This window comes from Hyperoodon ampullatus (assembly GCF_949752795.1).
Source record: "Hyperoodon ampullatus genome assembly, chromosome: 4".
NCBI lineage: Eukaryota > Metazoa > Chordata > Mammalia > Artiodactyla > Ziphiidae > Hyperoodon > Hyperoodon ampullatus.
The window spans coordinates 150,200,692-150,222,707 of NC_136917.1; the positions used below are offsets into that span (position 1 = coordinate 150,200,692).

Sequence of the window (22,016 nt, forward strand, 5' to 3'; positions counted from 1 at the left end):
GTTTATTATTTCTTTTTTATAGATATGGAACTGGGGGATCAGAGACATCAAGTCATTTATTTACCTAAGGCCACATTGCTGCTTGTTAGTAGGGATAGTTTCAAACTTAGGTCTGTTTGACACCGAAGTCCATTTTTACTACCTTGTTATTGTCCCACTACCTTCATGTACTTCCTTTGGGATGCCTTTACTATCACAATAGTGACATGTTAATTTATGATAATGATGAATGTCAACATAACTGTGCCTGTGTGCAGATTGGAAAAAGCCTTCTCTTCCTCAAGACCTGTTACTGCCAGCTATCCTCAAATATTTATAAAACATATTTAATTCTATAATGACTTCAAGAGTATGCTGCCCCTTATACTGTGCAGTTACACTTTGCACATCTGGTTAGAGTTGCCCTGCGTGGTGCTGATGACCAGGCTGTCCTTCATTAATTCTTCCTGCCCTTTACCACGTAGAGGAAAAATATTTTTCCTAACAAATCTTCCTCTTAAAAGAATTCTAATCCTCCTCTTAACTTTGGTGATGGTTTGTGATTTTTCTAACAAAAGGTGACTTCAAGTAATGAGATGAGTAACTTCTTTATGGGAAAAATTGAGATGTTTTATAATCATTTCTGTAGATTATGTATTTTCCAAGTCTTAGAATTGTGAACTGAAATGTCTCTGATATCTGACTCGCAGAATTATGGAAATGTTTTTTATTACGTAATTTAGCCCTTTTGAACTTGACACTGAATATAACTTAAAATAACCCTTTACACAATAGTTGAACATTTGTCATTGTCTCCCCTGAAGTGTTTTAATGTGGCTGACAGTGATGTCAGTCGGATTTTTTTTCTTAATTTAAATTCTATTTACCTTTTCCCAATCTAAGCAAATTAAATGCACACGTATTAACTTTAAAATTGGTAGTAGAGTTGTGCACAAAATATTAATTTACCATATTAATGTCATGAAATTCTCTTAATTGTTACCACTTAGTAAAGAACATATCCTCTAGATATTGTCTGCATACTGTTTATGGATTTTTAAAAAAGTTTTCTTTGAGTCTCTTTCTCAAATATAATTACTCTTTAGTCTTGACTGTAAATTCAGGGCTTTTGTTTTCCATTGGGGAGATCCTTACCTGAAGCCTAATACCACTATGGGCTAAGAGAAATAGAGAGGGCTGCTGCCTTTCAGTCCAAGAAATAAAGTGGGCATTTTGAGTGGGAGAGGAATTAGATGAAATGGTCTCTCCTCCCTCCCCCCTCACCCTGCCACTTTTCATACCCTAATCACTAGAGGAAATGCTGTTTTCTTAAAAATAATAAGACTAGAGTAATATTAGGAGACACCAGTGCACTTACAAAAAGGACATAAATAGACTGTCTGAAACACAGTGTTTCTAGAATTTAGTAGCTAAGTTCATTCAATTCAGCAAATTTCACTCATAGGACTTGTTATTCAGTTGATGTACTAGAGGAAATGGTTGAATCACATCTCACTCACCGACATCAGACATTTCAGGAACAGTGGCCGTGTAAACCTCCTTGGTGAATATTGGTTCATTGTCATTGATGTCATGGATCTTGATGATGAATTCAGACTCGGGCTCCACGGGTCTCCCTGTTTTTCTGTTTATGGCCTGAGCTCGAAGGATGTAAACAGGTTTTTCTTCCCTGTCCAGCCTCCTGGTGGCCTGTATATCTCCTGTGTTTTCATTGATAATGAAGAGATCTCCTGCTCCATCTCCTGAAAGGATATATTTAAGTGATCCATCTCCTCTATCCTGGTCTGAATGTAACTAGTGTAGAAAAAAAAATTAAAGAAAGTAAAAGTCAAGCATGTGATCCTAAACTGTTTGTCTTTATGATGCAATGCTATGTTAACTTTCATTAAAGTCTTTCTAAGGGTTGCAGATTTTTTTCTTTTACTATTTACTTAAATCCTCAGTAGTAAATGCCATTCATTAATGGACATGTTCCCTTATAATCACAGAGATTTCCAGAAGTGGAACAGAGCTTGGATAAAATTTAGTAATCCTGATTTTGAAGAATGGAAAACTAAAGGCCACAGCAATAGTAAGATGCCCAAGGACATATAGGCCTGGCTAGAACGAAACTATTTTCACTACAGCTTTCAGATCTATTAATACACTCTCCCCCTCACTTTTATGTACACAGATACACTAGACAAGCAATATACTACTGAGAAAAGGATTTTGGTTTTTGAATCAGAGTGTACATTTTGCCTCTACACGTTGCTATCTTGGTAAATTTAGGAAAGCTAGTCAATCTTCTTGATTCTAATATGATGGAGATTATAGTCAATTTTCTAGGAAGATGTGAAATTTATTTATGAAATTCAACTCAAAGTGTTTGAGAAACATCTTAAGTGCTGCCAGGGACAATGCCTTGAAACCACCCTGACTAGGTAATTTACAAGATAAATTGGAATAAGGATTTACAAGATAAATTGGAATAAGATAAATTTACAAGATAAATTGGAAAAGAATATTTAACACATAGTTTAGTTTAATATGGGAAAGGACCTTCTAAAAGATTAGATTGAATAGTCTGCCTTATGAAGCAGTGGGTTCTCTGTTCCTGAAGGTCATCAAGCAGAGGCTCTGATAAGATTAACAGCCAGTGAAATGGGTCTGGGTAAAGGGTTGCGGAAATGAACATGAAGATATCACTGAAGTGAAGAGGGCGATCCTAACTTGGAAAAGTAGCCCATGGGTTACTTATCCTGAACTTTATATCCACTCTATTGACTTCCCTGTTGTTTCTTTAGTTCCCTTTTCCCCACCTCAGCAAAAGTTTAGGCAGTATCTCATAGGTCTTCCGATAATCTAACCCTATTCGCAGTTTTTTTCAAAAAGTGCTTTTTACCAAGGAGAACTGTTGTTCTCAGTTGTAAGTTGTAAGATCTCAGTTGTAAGTATCAGCTACATACAGACAAGTCAGCTTTAATGGCTAGTAGGACCCTGTGGGGCCCTCCTGGGTACAAAAGCCCCTCTATGCTTCCTGTTTCTTGTTTGTAGAGAAAGGCTTTAGTCTCCTAGGTCTTTCCTGAGTTCCAAAGAGCAGACTCAAGCAGTTACTAATTAGGTAAGTGAGGGAATGCAGAAACAAAGGAAAAGCAAATAGTTCAGTGATAAAACAGAGTCCTAGTTCCTCCTGAAGAGATATACATAACAATCTGACATGTATTTTTGAGTTCTGCAGAAACTAAGCTCCCCCACACAAGGTAGAGGATGGTGATTACATGTTACCACAAGCATGCAGGTGCCAGATTCAGAAGGTTGATGATTATGATTCCTGAAACATCACCTTGTTACCTCACCACCAAACAGTCAGAAGAAGGTCCATGAGCTGCAATCCTCATGCCAAATGTTGCCTTTAAAAACCCTTTCCTGAAAGCTATTGGGGAGTTTGGGTCTTTTGAGCATGAGCTACCCATTCTCCTTGCTTGGTGCCTCCAATAAACACCATACTTTCCTTCATTACAACCTGGTGTCAGTAGATTGGCTTTGCCGTGCAGCAGGTGAGCAGACCCAAGTTCTGTTTGGCAACAGTCTCTACCTTATTTCAACTCTGTCTAAGTGGAGTATAGGCTATGTTACAACAGTAATGGCAACAACAGCAGCAGGTAAACCATCTCTGTGTTCTCTTGATTGATCCTGAATGGAATGTTCAGAGTAATGTCTACAAACACATTTGAAAATAGAATCTCAGGGGAAAAAGGGACTTAATAAATATGTAACCCAGCCTTTCTAAAAGTATGTCCCATGGAATATCATTTACACAAAATGCTGAGGAAAAAGCGTTCTGTGACCCAATAATTTGGGGAAATACTTCATATTCTTCCTCATTCTTAGAGTCACCCAGTGCCCATTAACTTAGGAAAGGCTGTGAGTACCTATAGTCCAAAACTGTACTAAACATCATTTAATCTAGCTTTCCTGAACTTTCTTATGTAATGAGTCCTTTTTGGGTGTGATCCATTTTGATATTCCCCAAAACAGTTTTCCAAGAAACTCATTTTGGGAAACATGAGATAATTGAATCCATCACTGCAAGAGTCAAGAAAACTGAGGCTCCTGTATGTAGTGTTTCCCAAATCACACAGCTCATGTGAGAGTCAGACTAGAACTTGAGTGCAAGAAGAGGCTTATAGATTATTCCGTGCAACCTTCTCATTTTGAGAGATAAACTGTGTCTAATGCCACACAGCTACCACTAGTTAATAGCAGAGTTTGAGGAAGAGAATATTATTTATACAATTAGTGGCCTTGAAAGCAATTTGACAGAAATCATGCAAGATAAATGCGAACGGGGAGGAAATTGCTTAGAAGTGAGACAAACGCAATAAGAAATGTAAAACAAGAGCACTCCATGATTTGTGCAATGTGATATGCTAAGAAAACATTGAAACCCTGACTACACAGAAAGAGTCACTGGGGAAAGTTTTAACTCTCCATCATCAAGTTCTAATGACTGAAGAGAGCTCTTAAAAAGCTATTTCAGGGGCTTCCCTGGTGGCGCAGTGGTTGAGAGTCCGCCTGCCGATGCAGGGGACGCGGGTTCGTGCCCCGATCCGGGAGGATCCCACATGCTGCGGAGCGTCTGGGTCCGTGAGCCATGGCCGCTGAGCCTGCGCGTCCGGAGCCCGTGCTCCGCAACGGGAGAGGCCACAACAGTGAGGGGCCCGCGTAAAAGCAAAAAAAAAAAAAAAAAAAAAAAAAAAAAAAAAAAAAAAAAAAAAGCTATTTCAGGGCTTCCCTGGTGGCGCAGTGGTTGAGAGTCCGCCTGCCGATGCAGGGGACACGGGTTCGTGCCCCGTTCTGGGAGGATCCCACATGCCACAGAGCGGCTGGGCCCGTGAGCCATGGCCGCTGGGCCTGCGCGTCCGGAGCCTGTGCTCCTCAACGGGAGAGGCCACAACAGTGAGAGGCCTGCGTACCGCCAAAAAAAAAAAAGCTATTTCATTAACTCATGAGTAATGAAACCAATGTCACTGCCCATTGGATCTGGCCCTAGGTCAGCCATGGTCAGCAGCCTGGCACAGTGCAGGGGGCACCACACCAGGAGTCCCAAGTGTGGGCCTTGCTCATTCTCTCTCTCTCAATAGGACAGTCAATTAACTTCCAAGCCCTGGGATCCTTATCAGAAAATGAAGATAATTGAGTTACGGGACAAGGCTGTAGTGAAGCACTAAGAGACTATATACAAATACTATATACAAATACTATGAGACTATATACAAATACTATGTTAATTCCTACATAAACATGCGATAAAAGCATGTGTTTTATAAATTATAAAGTGTCTTCCAAATTTAAGATATTGTTACTATTATTAGCTCTTAGTTCACAATAAACAGGTTTTTGCTTTTGACTTTGAGAACTTTGTTCTGAGGACTTTGAAAACTTAATTTTACAAACACATGGTATCTCTAAGGTAAAATCTGTTATCAAAAGCCAGTATGCTTCTATCAGGTGGCCATTGCTATCTTTCCACATGATTTATTATATTCTGCATTCCACAAAATTATAGACTCCCCTCAGCCGGTTCTTTCGTCACGTTCAATATGTAGTTGTTGCACAATTAGTAGGTGAATACCACATTGGATCACAAGATTTATTCAGGTAAAAGTAATCAGAAACTTATTTTTAGCTGTCAGGAGAGACCATTTCGATGACTTATAGAACAAACACCAAGACAATATAAAAGGGCAGTGGAGATGCCAACTAAGAGCGTGGACAGGGATTGCTCTGCAGATCCCAATTCTGATTTATCAATATTTGAAAACTAATGGGAAAATGCATCTCTTCACTCAGGTATTGTATAATAATAAAACAATTTAACCTCATCCCCCTCCCAGTGTAGTGTCTGCATCTGATGGAGCACACAGAATAGAAACCTCCAGAAGCCTTTGTGTGCTCTTTCCCCCCTCTACTCCCCTTCCACTGAACCTCCCTGAGGCCAGTTCTTTTTCCTCTTCTTGGGGAAAGAGGAAACATAAGACATCAGTGCAAGTGAAAGCGGTGGTGACAAGCAGACATTAGGGGTTTATTGAGCTCTTAGATTTTAATTGGATTTTTTTCTTTTGTGATGTCATTCATCATGGCCACTGTAAAAGGCAGAAGTTAAACAACAACAAATAAAAGGTTGTAGGCTGCCCGAGGCATGTTTTTACTAATTTCAGTTTAATGTGGCTGTTCCATTAAGTTTAACCATCTGGTTCACTTTTAACGATTCACCATCAAGTAAAAATTATCCACTTCCCTCGGAAAGTCACATTTCATCTGGGGCTCGCAGGACTTTTTACTACTGTACCTGGAGCATTTTGTTGCAGAAGGAGCTCTTGGTCTTTGCTTGTTTTTCTGTTGACTTATCATTATTTTTTTAAGTGTAGCATCTTGATAAATAAATACAGGGATCTGGGGTTGTAGATATGGCCCCACTGCAGGCATCACCAAAGCAGTGCCGGTATCTTTTTATCTGCTACGTATGCCACCTCCCAGCTTGATTTTGTCTCTAATTCAAAGGTATAACACTAACTGTACAGATTTTTAGTGGCTTATGGAGCTAGTTAATGCTGCCCCATTCCCCCCATTCCCTATGTGTCACTGAGTCACTTGTCTTAAGTCAGTAACCAAACTGAATCTTCTAAGCATATGCATCGTTGAGACAAGAAAGCAGAGTTTAAACAGAAGTTTACCTACATGGCACATCTGGAAGTACATACAACAGCCTGAAAGGGGCTTAGGGAAGGAATTATGTGATTTTTTTGCTGAAATAAAAAAATGGATTATGACTTATATGCTCATAGAGTGTCATGTGGCCCTATAAGAAATGTAATGATTGCTAATCTGAGATGTTATAAGAATCAGAGAACAGCTGTGGTGAAAAGATGTTGTCTGATTGGGATTGAAGTATAGAAACTGGAGTTACAGCAGAGAGAACACCTTTGTGCTAAATAGATTGAATATTATTTTAAATTGGGAAAATAAATTTACAATCAACTTAGGACAAATTGAAGCTTAACTGAATTTAATATGTATATGTATATATGAGTGTGTATATACATACATCTCTCTACATAATGCATGTATACATAATGCTAATAAATATGCTTAATGTAAAAATCGTGAAGAGCTTGTTAGGTAGAGTTTATGTCAGGAAGAAATTTCTTGAAGTACATGGCAGGGATTAGGAGTAGATTCTGTTTCAGAGATCATAGGGGTAGGTAAATAAAAATATATTTTAATAAAATTTTATATTACATATTTTAATATGCTGTATTTGGATGTTAATTATTATTATGAGTTAACTAATTTATATCTAATTTATATTTAATTTTTTTTTAACAAGTTAAAATGCTGAGGGCAGCATATTTTTGTGGCAGGTTGTTGGAACTAGACATGCAAATTCTCAGGCCCCATCTACCTCCAGAATCAGAAACTCAAAGGGTGTTGCCCAACAATCTGTGTTTTAAGAAGCCCTCCAGGTGATTCTGATGAGAGCTCAAGTTTGAGAATCACTGCCTTAACTAGTACAATCATAATGCATGCATGGTCTTGGGCAAGGGAAAGAAATGGGTATGTAGTAGTTGGGTAACCTTGGGGAACTTAGTTAATTTCTCCAAGTCTTATCTCCCTCATCTACGTAAGAATAATACCATACTTAGTTTACAGGTAGGTTGCTCTGAAAATTAATAAAACCGTGTATGTAAAATGCTTAACAGAAGGCCTAGCTCAGAGATATGCATCAATAGATTATTCTTACATCACAAACAGGAAGTATTCAGAAGGTGGATTTTGAAGGTGGAAACATTTGGGTCTGAATTCTGACTTTCCTATTAATCAACTAAATTAATTAAGTTATCATAGTTTTCATAGGTCATCTTTAAGACAAAACTCAAAATAATTAATTTTGCCAGATATTCCTCTTCTACTTGTCCATTAAAAGTGGATATTCCTTAGGCCTATGTCTTAGGCCCTTGTCTTTCCTCATTTCACATACTCTCTCCAAATGAGATTATCTATTTTCATGGATAAAACTATTATCTCTGTGCCATTAATGTCCAAATTTCTATATAACCTCAGGACAGACATTTTCATGAGATACAGAGTCAAGGATACAGTGATTCCCAGGCAAGACTCTTGGACAACTCACACTCAGTACTTCCCAGTTGACATCATTACCTTCTCTCCCAAACCATTCTTCCTCTTGTATGTCCCATCTCTGTAAGGACCACCAGAGAGTCACCCTAGAATCTTCCTTCTGCCTCCATTTCCAAATTCATTAGGCCCCTAACTCCTGCCAATTCTACCTCTTACCTATATCTTGACTCACCGCCTACTTGTCTCCATTTCCACTGGTGCCACCCTGGTCCAATTCACCACCATTTCTCTCTCTCTTTTTTTTTTTTGTTTTGTTTTGTTTTGTTTTTGTGGTACGCGGGCCTCTCACTGTTGTGGCCTCTCCCGTTGCGGAGCACAGGCTCCGGGCGCGCAGGCTCAGCGGCCATGGCTCACGGCCCCAGTCGCTCCACGGCATGTGGGATCCTCCCGGACCGGGGCACGAACCCCTGTCCCTTGCATCGGCAGGCCGACTCTCAACCACTGCGCCACCAGGGAAGCCCCACCATTTCTCTTTGACCTATTGCAATGAGGCTCTCTGAACACACACTCAGTCTTGCTTCCTTTCCATCTATTTTCCTTTCTGTGACTAGATGAACTTAAACAACACCATCAACAACTTTCAAGATACCACTCTTTTCTAACTGAATCCTTCAGTGTTTTCTCTTTACTCTTGGGATAAGGCCCCCAGCCCCCTTCAGCACGGCCTCCAAAGTCCACCACAGTCTCTGCCCCTCTTTAGCTTCATCAGCCATCATTCTCTCCTTGACGCTCTTTGTTCTAGTGTACTGTACGTATTGCAGTTGGTTGGAGATACATTAGACTCTTTCATATCTAGGCCTCCTTGCATGTGGTCCCCTTGGTGTAAAGTCCTTTTGAACACCTTCACCTGGTTAATCCAATTCATATATCAGGTCTGTGTAATCTTGATTTCCTCAGGGAAGTTCTCCCTGAGCTGCTAGTCTAAGTTATAGCCTCCTGTTCTACACTCCCAATTTCTTCCCCAGTTAGCCATCAGTACATTCTCAATTTTTTTTTTCTGAGAATTTCACAGCTGTTTTCATGTTTCAGTCAGCAAACAGCTAGATGGCAAATTTCATGATAAAAAAAGCATCAAGCCTGTCTGGTTCACTTCCGTATTCTCAGCACCCAACATATTGGCACATTATAGATCTTCAATAATTAATGATTGCAAAGAAAGAATGAATGAATGTTATAAAGATAAAATTGGATAAAATATCAATAATCAATGAAGGTTTCTGGAACATAGAAGGTAATCAATAAATCTTAGTGTCCTCAACCCCCTTTCTCACTTGATTTTAGGATAATTCTATGTATCAAGAATATATGTTCCTGAAGTTGCCAGATAATTTAGCAATTACTACCAAACACTAAGCACATTGTCTAATCTGAGCAGTCAGAGAGCAATTCAAGTTATCACCTCAGATATAAAAAATTTTCTTTAATAACCAATTAAACCTCAATAATAAAGCCAACCTGTATTGGATTTGTTCAAAAGAGCAGAAGTTATAAGTACCTTGACCATTATAAGTGCTGGGACAGAAGTCATCTGTTAAGGGTGAAGAAGTTTCAAGAATGAAGCTAATGGAAAATGAATGGAAAATTCTCCATTTCACAGAAACATGGTTCTATTAAAGTATAGTTTAACTGTCAACCAAGACCATTTAAAAACACGTATTAGCCTGAAGAGCGCATAAGGCAATGAATAAAAAACATCTAATACCTGCCTTCTATACCTTTGCAAATTAGTCTTGGAAATACTTACCCATACATAGAAGAAAGCAAATAAAAGCAGAAATTAGACACTTTGGTATTCTTATTAAGTATTAGTTAGGAATAACAAGGTAAAGGAAACGCTAGATAACAATACAGAGGGAACCTGTGAGTTGGGCAAGGTGGAGTCAGGGGACATGTTAGCTCTTTGATGGTTTAGGAAGACTTCTTGGAGAAGGTTGGATCACCGAAGGGAGGAAAATGGCTTGGCAACCAGTATGAGCATGTGGCATGGTTTCAAGGCTCTGTGTGGGAGAAAATCAGAGAAGGCCTTGAGTATGTGCCTGGAATAATAAAAGCAATAAAGTCAGCTAAAATAGAAGCGTCCTTCCCTTGAGGTGCAGGGCCACATATTTTCTCACACTGCATTCAGATGTGCACGGAAAGATGCAGCTTCCTTATTATTTCTTTCTTTATTTTAATAGCTTATCCCTCAAGCTCTAATCCCATTGAGTATTAGGAACTCGATATTAGGTTGAATATTCAGTCAATATTTAGTAATTTAGTGCAGTCCAATAAAATCTGCCTGATTCAATAATTCAGTCTCTTTAGATAACTATTTTAAATAAATCCCAGTCTTTCTGGGTTTTGCTTTCTCTCTTTGCCCCTGATTCATTCCAAGATGACATCTGGGTGTATGAAGAGGAGGGACCCACATGGCACAAATCAGAGGGAAATTCGGGGCTTTTGGAGCTAAGGGCAGTCCTGCACTGCCTCTGGTCCACTGGTCTCTAGACAATAGCTCTCATCCATTACTTTCCTCAGGGGCATCTATGGTTTTGGCAAGTGGAATCACGATCTCAGCTCTCCAGGGTCCAAGGTGACTAGTCCCACCCTGCCTGCCTCCTTGGTATCACAATCTCAGCTCTCCAGGGTCCAAGGTGACTAGTCCCACCCTGCCTGCCTCCTTGGTATCACATACCACCTGATGTCTGAGTATCACTCCTCCATTGCCCTTAGCAAATGTGGACTTAGCCACAGGGTTGCTTTGTCCTTGGTAGGTACCATCAAACAGATCATCCACCATTTTCTTGCCCTGGAGAAGCCCAGGAGCTAAAAGGAGCTTCTCCTCCACCACATGATTGCCTCAAAGGGAAACGGGCAAAAACCCACTTTGTCTTCACCTTTATCTACAAACTTGCCACTGCTTCCCACTGCCCCCTTTTCCAGACTACAGATACAGTGTCTCAGGGAAGTAGAAATGACTTTAGATACACACAGGGCTGTGTGTTTTTGTGTTTAATAGCCAGGAATGTGAAATCCCTCCCTCAGTTTCAGGAATACCCCACCACTTAAGTTTTGGTGGGAGGAAGAGACAATTCCCACCATAAAAACTGAGAAGATGACTGGGGGGTAAGAATGACAAATAGCCCAGAGCCTGGCACCAATAACTTTTGGTAACTACATTTATAAATGGGATTCGTAAGTTTTATTCTAATTGGCCAGGCTTATCTCTTGATATGTTAAATGGGCTCTAAAAGAATCAGGACAATCTCTTTTCCTCTGACAAAACCTAGGATCAGGCTGCCTCCATCTCCCATGTTCTTTTTCGATTATACTGTGTTGCCTCTTATCATGACCAGAAAACATTATATCCTTCTATATAATATAAATAATTTGATTGATTTTTAGAACAGTGTAAATATTTTTATCTTTAAAGCTTTCTCTTATATAATCAATCATTTGGCAATGGGTCTGTCTGGAATTTGGGAAAATAATAATAGCAGACATTTATGAAGCCCATCCTATGGGCCAGGAAATGTGCTGCTGTTACACAGATTATATAATTTGTTACTCATTATGACCCTCTTCCTATCACCTCAACTGATGAGGAAACTGAGGCAAGGTAAGAGTTTAGTAACTTCTCAGAATCATACAACCAACGGGAGAAGGATTGGAGTCCAGGCAGTCTGACACCACAGTCTAGTCTGTTAACTGCAACATAAATATTTTCTCTGGATATTTACATTCAGTTCTATGACATTCATTAAAGGTTTATCCTGTACCAAACAATATTTTAAGTGCTGAGTTACAAAGATCTATCTAATTCAGGATTTTTTGACCTCTGCACTATTAACATTTTGGGCTGGGTAACTCTATTCTGTGTATTATAAGATGTTTAGTAGCATCCCCGGCCCCTACCCACTAGATACCTGTAGCACCTTTCAAGTTGTGACCACCAAAAATGTCTCCAGACGTTGCCAAATGTCCCCTGCGGGGCAAAATAGCCTCCTTTGAGAACCACTGATTGAATCCTATATCTATCTATCTGTTAATATCATCTATCTATCATCTACCTACCTATCTATCTATCTATCTATCATCTATCAATATCATCTATCATCTATCTATTATCTCTCTAATCTATCCTTCCATCTCTTTTTCCTCATTGCATACCTTGTAACTTTAAAAATACGTTCATATAATACTGTAAAGTGTTCTGCATTTGCAGAGATTCCACATGACCCCACTCAATTCAATCTTTACCTTTGTTAGATTTAATAAGCACTGAAACAGACCTTGTGTTATGTGAAGGAGAATTTTTGACAAAACTGCTAAAAGCAGAAGAATTTTAAATCTAAATTCAGAAGAAATGTATTAATTCCCTTGACATTTATCCTTTACACTCAATACCTTGAATTTAATGTCAAAAGTACCAGAGTAACTATTAAATGAACAAAACTTTAGTGCTATAATAGTTGTGGTAGGCAGAATAATGGCTCTCCCAAAGATGTTCATGTCCTAATTCCCAGAACCAATGACTATGTTACCTTACATGGCAAAAAAGACTTTACAGGTGTGATTAAGATAAAGATTTTGAAGTAGTGAGACTGGCCTGGATTAACCACATGAGCCCAATGTAATCACTATGGTCCTTATAAGGGAAAGAAGTAGGGGAGAGCTGGAATCAAAGAAGGAAATGTGACGATGGAGCAGAGGTCAGAGAGTGACTGAGATAGAGAGAGATTTGAAGATGCTATGCTGTTGTCTTTGGTGGAAGGGACCATGAACCAGGGAATGTAGTCAGCCTCTAGAAGCTCGAAAAGACAAGGAAACGGCTCCTCCCCTACAGCCTCCAGAAAGACACCTTGAGGCACCTTGATTTTAACCCAGCGAAACCCATTTCAGACTTTTGACCTCCAAAGCTATAAGATAATAAACTTGTACTATTTTAAGCCACTAAGTTTGTGGTAATTCATTACAGCAGCAATAGGAAACTAAGGGAGTTTTTTTGTTGTTCTTTTTTTGAGGGGGGAGGATCTTAGTTCCCTGACCAGGGATCAAACCCGGGGCCATGGCAGTGAAAGTGCCGAGTCCTAACCACTGGACCGCCAGGGAAGTCCCACTAAGGTAGTTCTTTACCCTTGGAATTCAAGGTGAGCTGGAACTGCATGTGGTCCTTCAAGAATTTCAGTGAAGAAAGAAGAAAACTAATACTTGGTGAACACTTACTATGTGTTAGGTACTGCAGGAATGCTTTGTTTGTTAATCAATAATACTCATAATGACTCCAGGAAGTAAGCTTTATTTTCTCCACTTGTTTCAGAGACACTGAGGTTAGGGAGGTTAAGTAACTTATCCAAAGTTAAGAGCAGAGCCAGGGAGGTTACCAAGATCTGCCTGACCCCAAAGTCTGTTCCTTCACATCAGAGAATACTACCAAAAAGCACTCCCTACCATGATTATAAATGTTTCTGGATTCATTATATTATTATATTAGACCCCAGGCTAAATTATTTGTAAATTCTATTGGCACAAATGGTACAAATTGTAATAGATGTTATTGTTCATTGGGGATTTATCAACTAAACAAATGCATTTTGGTTTATTCACTGCATGAAGTTATTTCCCCAAAAAGGCATTGTTTACTGCCTTTTGCTTGGCTCTGGAAGTCCAAGGTCTTTGGCAGACTGAGACATTAGTCTGAGCTCCTGCTTAGTCTAACATTTTCATTTTAAAAAAGCCAGTGGTAAATCAAGCTGAGAGCCAGATATCCAGTCAAAAATTGATTTAATAAGGCATTGTAACTCACCAATTACAATCCTACTTTTTGCCTTATAATGTAATCTCTTCAGCACTTATCAAATCTAAGGACACACACACACACACACACACACACACACACTCCCCTTGCCTCCTGTCTCTTTCTCTCTGACAAATACACTTTGGAAGAAAATATTAATAGATAAATGCAGACATCTGAGACGTGATGATTCAAGCAGCAGAAATTAAAAAAAAATTATGCTCCTCACTAGTTAATGGACTTTTCCCCAAATGTGTTTTTCTTCAAAGGTAAAAAACATATTGGATAAAATACATATATATATATATATATATATATATATATATATATATATATATATTGGATATAATATTCTTATGTAGATTCTTAATTAGAATCTAAAAAGTTAAAGCCATATCTTTATAAAACAAGTAGTTTGCTTTAGGGAGAGACTATTTCTCATTCAAATTCATAACTCTCAAGCATCCTGTACATGTCCAATAAATGATGATTAAACTGAATTCTGTAACCCACTCATATACTCAAGGAAATAATGGTGAGCAATTCTAGGAGAAATGATTATGAGTTCATTAATTAATTTTTAGTTTTATTGCATGGGAACAGCTTATAAATTTTTAAATAATTTGAACAGCTTTGTTTTTTGGTTTTGTTTTTTCTTCAAGGGAATAACTGGGGAACAATCAGTGAAGAGAAATGTGTGCTGTCTGGATGGTCATGCTAGGGAAAGTGTTCTCATGGTGATGTTAGTGCCCTAAATTCAAGTGCTCCAGCTCCTAAGCCCTGTGCTACTCTTCCATTGCCCACCATGCCTGAAATACTCTCTACTACTTGAACATGGTAATAATGTGGTATAAGGGAAGAGTATTAGACTAAACCATGTCAAAAAGCATGGACTCCAGCTTCACCTTTGGCACTCTGCTGGCAATGGCACTGTGGTCTCTTAACCCCTCTGGGACTGTTTCCTTACACCCACGATTGAATTCTGCTCAACTGAAAGAGTGCTTAGGCAGATCATGAGGAATGCTTGTACACATGAAAACACTTTATAAACTGTAGTACTTGATAAAATGTGGAAAAATATTATCACTGCTCCTATCTCATTACAAATTCTCTGCAATAAAACGCTGCTAAAAAACCATCTAAGAAGCCTCTTCACCTACCAGGGGATGATTTCCCTTGTGTTGTGTTTTCTGTTCTGTCCCTCCCCACCCAGCACCCTCCCCTTCCTTGAAGTTACTTGATGGTTTGAATTGCAGTAAAGATTCTGACTGTCTCCTTATCGTTTTAAAACTCAAGTAAGTGATGTCTAGACTGTTGAAAAGGAGATAAAACCGAATAAAGTACTGCCACTGAAGTCTGCCCAAGTCACTTCATTTTCTTGATTTGATTTTAAAACAATATTTCCCTTTAAGAGGCAGGTAGATTGGTAATCACCAAGATCATAGCTTTCATACAAGGTAAACGATTCCCCCCTTTTGTTCTTTTTACAGAATACACACAGTTGGGAGGGCAGATAGAACACTCAAGATACAGATGGATAATAAAGTAATTTCTTATACTCCACTCTACCTTATTGATTTCTTTTTAAAAATTTTTAAACACTTTTATTTGGCAATAATCTCAAACTTAGAGAAGATGCAAATATAAAAATTGCTTTACATGATTTCTAAAGGGAAAGTTTGCTTCCTGGAGGGTATGTATCTTCATTGGAAAAACAAAAAAGAAACCCTAGATGTAGATTAAGTAAATGAGCCACATTCTTATGCTTCACGATTTGTGAAAAGAAAAAAATAAAGCATGCTAAAGTTTTGCATAACTGTTTTAAAGCAGAACTGTCTTTGCATCTCCTCTTTCATGTTCGCTTCTGAATTGTACTCATAATATAAACAGTAGAAAGAGTTAAGATGTGATTATTTTCCAGAAATGATTATATTTCTTGTGAGAACTCAAAATATGTTGATTAGAAGAATATATAATTGGTACAAAAAGAATTGGTCATTATATAGAATTTTTCTCTCTCTGTGTTATCCCATTTTTCTGTATAGTTGATTTTTTTGTGAATCATTGCAATCAACATTCTCAGGTCTTAAATGACTTCTCTTTTACTGAGCACTTGAATTATCTGCACAGTGTAGCTTAGGAATTTTAAGAAAAAATTTTGTTTTCTATTAATGAACTACGGCTTTTTCTCATTTTGTTTCAAACTTTCTTCTACTGAGATCCTAAATAATGTCTGATTTTTCATTCGTAAAGGTCTTAAAGGAACCAACTTTTATTATGCGATATTATTTGCTATATATTTTCATTTTTATCTTTCCTGTTAGTTTATGCACATACAACTAACTGTGTTATCTTTAATTTCTCTGGTTTGCACTAAGGAAGCTTGAGTTTTCTGCTATTATATCATAAAATACCTATGTCATTTTGATGTGAAATTTCCAGAGGTAGTTTCTGTGGAAAGACTTTCATGATGATTTGGTTTATATGTTTACTATCTAATATATCCTTGAACTTTGAAGACTAGATTTTCAGTTGTCAACAACACAAAACACTACCAATGATATCCATATCAAATCATCCACATCAATAAATTGGGAGGCAGCTTTTAGATAACACAGCAGTTTTTTATCTTTTGTGGTCCCTGCAGCTTAATTGAAGTAATATTTGACTGTTTCCAATGTGCAAAATCTGTGCTAGATATCTTTAAGGATAAAAATATGAGTGAGGTGTAGTCTAAGGTCCTGCAGAGTTTATAAAGATATAAGTATTCAAAGGTTTAAGTTCAATATCTAAAGTACTAATTTGAAAGACCAGACCTAGGACCCAATATAAAAGAGTACTCAATATATTAAAGGTCAACGTTTAACCTTAAACAAGGAATTAATTATTTTGCTCTTAAAAAATGTAATTAAACAATTAAATCAAAAGTAATTTTCCCACAATAATAAACTTTGGGGCAATAATATAAGGATCTCATGATATTAAATCCTACTTAACTTAACTATGATAATCCAATTTAAAACATTATTATACCCTAAGTGTGATAGTCATTTTTGATTGTTAGATGCATTGAAGTTTTATTGAAAAAAATAACAAGACCTAACCAGACTCTTAACATTTCACAGTAGTTTAAATATTCAAAAACATAAACTCCAAATTGTGGTGTTAAGTAATGATGTTTTTTTTTTTTTTTTTTTTTTTTTTTTTGTGGTATGCGGGCCTCTCACTGTTGTGGCCTCTCCCGTTGCGGAGCACAGGCTCCGGATGCGCAGGCTCAGCAGCCATGGCTCACGGGCCCAGCCGCTCCGCGGCATATGGGATCCTCCCAGACCGGGGCACGAACCCGTATCCCCTGCATCGGCAGGCGGACTCTCAACCACTGCGCCACCAGGGAGGCCCAATGATGTTTTAAAATGAAATGATATATAGCCTTAATAGGAGGATCTACAAAAGTTACGAGGATCATCAAATTACATAAAGTGTAGTGCTCATTTTATTTTTAGTTTGGTTGGGATAATAAAGAAAACTTTGTACTGTTATATATACTTGGCCCTCTGAATTGCTAGTGATGAGTTGTGTTTGCAGCTGCTTTAGCTGCTTTGGCACCATCTTCTGGCCCATAATACTTGACTTCAGAGAATGAGACTGAACATTAGTGGAATCATCAACTGGGCACTTTTGGTTCATCCTTCTCTTCACCTTTCCTGTTTTCTGAAGATGCACTTGATAGTAGGATGTCTTCCCTCCTTATTCTGGTCCTCCCTTAGTACCTTACTAGTGAGTACCATATGCTGACCCCATCCTAAGCTCTTTCTCGTATTAACTTAATTAATTCTCACCTCAACAACTTTATTACTCCCCTCATTTAACAGCTGAAGAAATGGAGAGCAGAGAGAGGTTAAATAACTTGCCCAATATTACCCAGATAGTCACAGTGTAGCTGAGGCTCAAACATAGGCAGGCTGCCCATGCTATTAACTTTATAGTCTCTGGTGAATAACTGTTGAATGAATGAAAGCCATTTTCTCTCCAAATCTATTTGAAAATGCCATAGCTGAGATAAATTCTTCAACTGCCTTCTTAACTCCAATCTCTGTTCCCTCTAGTCAGCATTAAATCCCACATCCAGACGGATATTTCAGGCTTTTTGTTATGCTTTCATTACCGCCCTCAGGTCTTCTGAAACACACCAATTCACCTAAAATATTTATCCATATATCTCAAACATGTATACATTTTAATCTTTTAAAGTGCCTCCCTTTTCTTGTGCATATGTGTTCTCTGTGAATAGAAAACTGGAAGAAACTATAAATATTTTTCCTGTGAAACATTTTGGCATGCTGCTTTTCTTCTTATTCCAGGCTGCATAATTTCAAATTTGATTCCTCACATTGACCTTTGAGAATAGCTGTTGTTATTTTTACTTAGTTATCAATAATGGCAATAAGAAAAAAGCCTCTAATTCTCTTATGGAGAATTCTGTACTTTCTTTCAATATCTTCTTCAATTCTAGGTGGAAAGATAGGTATTCAAAGAATATTTATATATTTAGCACGCTCATGAGGATATGATATATATGATGTATATATCAATATATGATGACAATGTATATTACATTATCATCTTAATAACTGGCAACATAAAAACTTGTAGGAAGGTGGAGCTTGCTAACAGCAGCCTACATCTATACAAAAAGAGTTGAATCCTTGAGTTTCCAATGATACATTAACATCTAAACATAATCTCTAAATTTGATGAAGGTTGTTAAAGGCAGGACCCCTTCCAAAAACCCATTTATTTTTGGTAGAAAAGGGTAGAATATTAGAAAGACAGTTTTTAATTTTGACTAGAGGTAGGATACTCTAAAAGTTAAATTTATAATTCTTGTTACAATATATTCTTAGTTTCTCATATTTAAAATAATGTACTAATTCACATCAATGGAAATGAAGAAAATCAGTGGTTTCAGAATATGTTGACCGTTGACTGCCAATATGTCAGGGATTTTTAACTGATTTTTGAAATGAGTCAATCAAAATGATAATTAGGGATTTTGATTTTAAAAGATATGTAAACTGGGATGTTGGCATTCTGTATATTTATATTCCCATTCTGCTAGGGTGGACCCATACATGACAAAAAATGACGAACTCTGGTGCAAATCAAATATTTACATGGTTTCATAAACAAATTAAGGTGATGAGTAAAGAAATACTTAACAATGTCCATAGGCTAGATTCTGGCGGGTTTGTTATAACGAGCATGCAGAGTCTCTATAACTTTCTGACAGCCTCTAGCTCTGTTTGGCTTGTGGAGCACGGAGGCAAAATAACTCAGTGGGAATGGAAAGGATTTGAGCCTTTAACTCTCTTTTGTTCAACTTGATCCCTCCATTTTTTTCAGCAAATTGAATTATAAGCAGAGGATATAGGAGTCCACAGGCATAATAACATGGAAGTTGGAGGATTTGGGATTGGGTCCTTGTTTGGCTTTCTATACTTTACTCTGCTTGTGTGACCCAGGTAGCCAAACAGTGCCTTTGGGTTTATGACCAAGGTCAGACATTCTAACTCTTCTGCTCTCCATGTGAGTGACTGCAGAGAGGGAGGTTTAAGACTCAGAGAACTGCTGTTACACAGGACATTCTCTTACGCATAAAATAGCAAATTGAAGCTTTTGTCATAAAGAAAGTGAAATCAGTTGGCCGACAGTGGAAACAAAATCAGCATTACTGCCAGTTATTGACAGTTGGGAAGTTACTTCTTGAAACATTTTTAAAAAGTACGTTCAAGGAGCAAGTGAAGGCACATTCTCTTAAATATACTAACCAGTTGAAATATGAAAATGTTAAATGTCTGATCATTAAATTTAAATGATGAAGAAGAGAGATGTGCCCAAGGCACTTGTCCTGACACAGGGAGAAAAGATTATTGCAGGTGACTGAATCAGAACAGAAGTTTAGAGAAGTTTATCAAGGGAAATAAAAAGAAAAGTGACTTTTTCATCATGATGACCAGAAACACCACTAATGGCATATCTAATTTTAAAATGCTGACCTATAACTATTTTGAATAACACTGATGTGTTCTGGAAATTAAAACAAGAAAAATTAAAAATAATGCATGTAATAATAATGCAACACATCTCTGTAGCTCTTTAAAAGTAGTCTCTAAAATTTTTTTCTGTTTCTCTCTACCTTTGGGTTTCACACAGCAGGTACTCAGTAGGTATTTGTGGTATTGAGTTGAATGCAATCATTGAATGCCAAAGCATATTCTAGGACTGTTTCTTCATTTGTGCCTCAAAATGTCTCTATGAAGTACTGGATGCACAGGGTAGGGGATGTAACTGAGTACTTGTGAGGTCAGACAGAGGTCGACTGCCAGGTTCTAGCAGTCAGAGATCTTGGGCTAAAGTACTGGCCGAATCTGAGCCTTAGGTTACTCCTCTGTAAAACAGGGATTACAGTGGAAACTCACTGGTGAGGATACATTGCAATAGTACACCTGAAGCACTTAGCAGAGTGTTTGGAACAAAACAATACTCAGTAAGTGTTAGCTATGAAGATGCTTTAATCTGATGTTCCTGTTTAAGCAGCAGTGGTTAATTAGTCTCTGAATCACCTTAGGAGGTCTCTACTCCTAAGTCTATGCTCTTAAAAAAAAAAGGAATATAAGAAAGCAATCTTTTAATGACAGCATCTTTTAGATGGTCTTTCAGATGAATAAAATATGGCTTCATGTTGACTGAATTTGGATTACGTAATTAGGAACAAATAATTGTTCATTCCTAATTTTAAAGGTGTATATGGCTGACAACTTTTATTTTTATGGGCTGTTAAAACATTACTGTCTAATTATCCTATGACTAGTGGCTCATTGAATTGGGTAGACATTAACGACTCAAGAGAAAGGCATATTAGGAGGACCTGTACATTAGAGCATCAATGAGAACCCAAATTTTCATGATATTTAAAAAAGCACAGCATATCAATTTATGGAAAAACTCCCCCAAGAAAACCATCACCAAGATGGCAGAGTAGAAGGACATGCTCTCATTCCCTGTTGCAAGAACACCGGAATCACAACTAACTGCTGAACAGTCATTGACAGGAAGACACTGGAACTCACCAGAAAAGATACCCCACAAGCAAAGACAAAGGAGAAGCCACAACAAGATGGTAGGAGGGGCGTAATCACAATAAAATCAAGTCCCGTAACTGCTGGGTGGGTGACTCACAAACTGGAGAACACTTATACCACAGAAGTCCACTCACTGGAGTGAAGACTCCAAGCCCCCCATCAGGCTTCCCAACCTGGGGGTCCGGCAACAGGAGGAGGAATTCCTAGAGAATCAGACTCTGAAGTCTGGTGGGATTTGATTGCAGGACTTCAACAGGACTGGGGGAAACAGAGACTCCACTCTTGGAGCGCACACACAAAGCAGAATGCGCATCAGGACCCAGGGGAAGGAGCAGTGACCCCATAGGAGACTGAACCAGACATACCTGCTAGTGTTGGAGGGTCTCCTGCAGAGGCAGGGGGTGGCTGTGTCTCACCGTGAAGACAAGGACACTGGCAACAGAAGTTCTGGGAAGTACTCCTTGGGGTGAGCCCTCCCAGAGTCGACGATTAGCCCCACCAAAGAGCTGGGTAGGTTCCAGTGTTGGGTTGCCTCAGGCCAAACAACCAACAGGGAGGGAACCTAGCCCCAACCATCAGCAGACAAGCGGATTAAAGTTTTACTGAGCTCTGCCCACCAGAGCAACAGCCAGCTCTACCCACCACCAGTCCCTCCCATCAGGAAACTTGCACAAGCCTCTTAGACAGCCTCATCCACCAGAGGGAAGAGAGCAGAAGCTAAAGGACAGAAGCAAGAAGAACTACAGAAGCAAGAAGACAGCAGAAGCAAGAAGAACTATAATCCTGCAGCCTGTGGAACAAAAACCACATTCACAGAAAGATAGACAAGATGAAAAGGCAGAGGGCTATGTACCAGATGAAAGAACAAGATAAAACCCCAGAAAAACAACTAAATGAAATGGAGATAGGCAACC

At 38.4% G+C, this 22,016-nt stretch overlaps 1 protein-coding gene across 1 annotated transcript in view; it reads right to left on the reverse strand.

The window, feature by feature from the left end:
- Nucleotides 1-22,016, reverse strand: part of LOC307052239 (cadherin-6) — a gene marked incomplete at its 3' end in the record, with an annotated part of 57,573 nt that overhangs the window by 23,729 nt on the left and 11,828 nt on the right. The window contains exon 2 of the mRNA XM_079703070.1: nt 1,500-1,794. Within this exon, the coding sequence (XP_079559196.1) occupies nt 1,500-1,794 (295 nt within the window). The remainder of the gene's footprint in view (nt 1-1,499; nt 1,795-22,016) is intronic.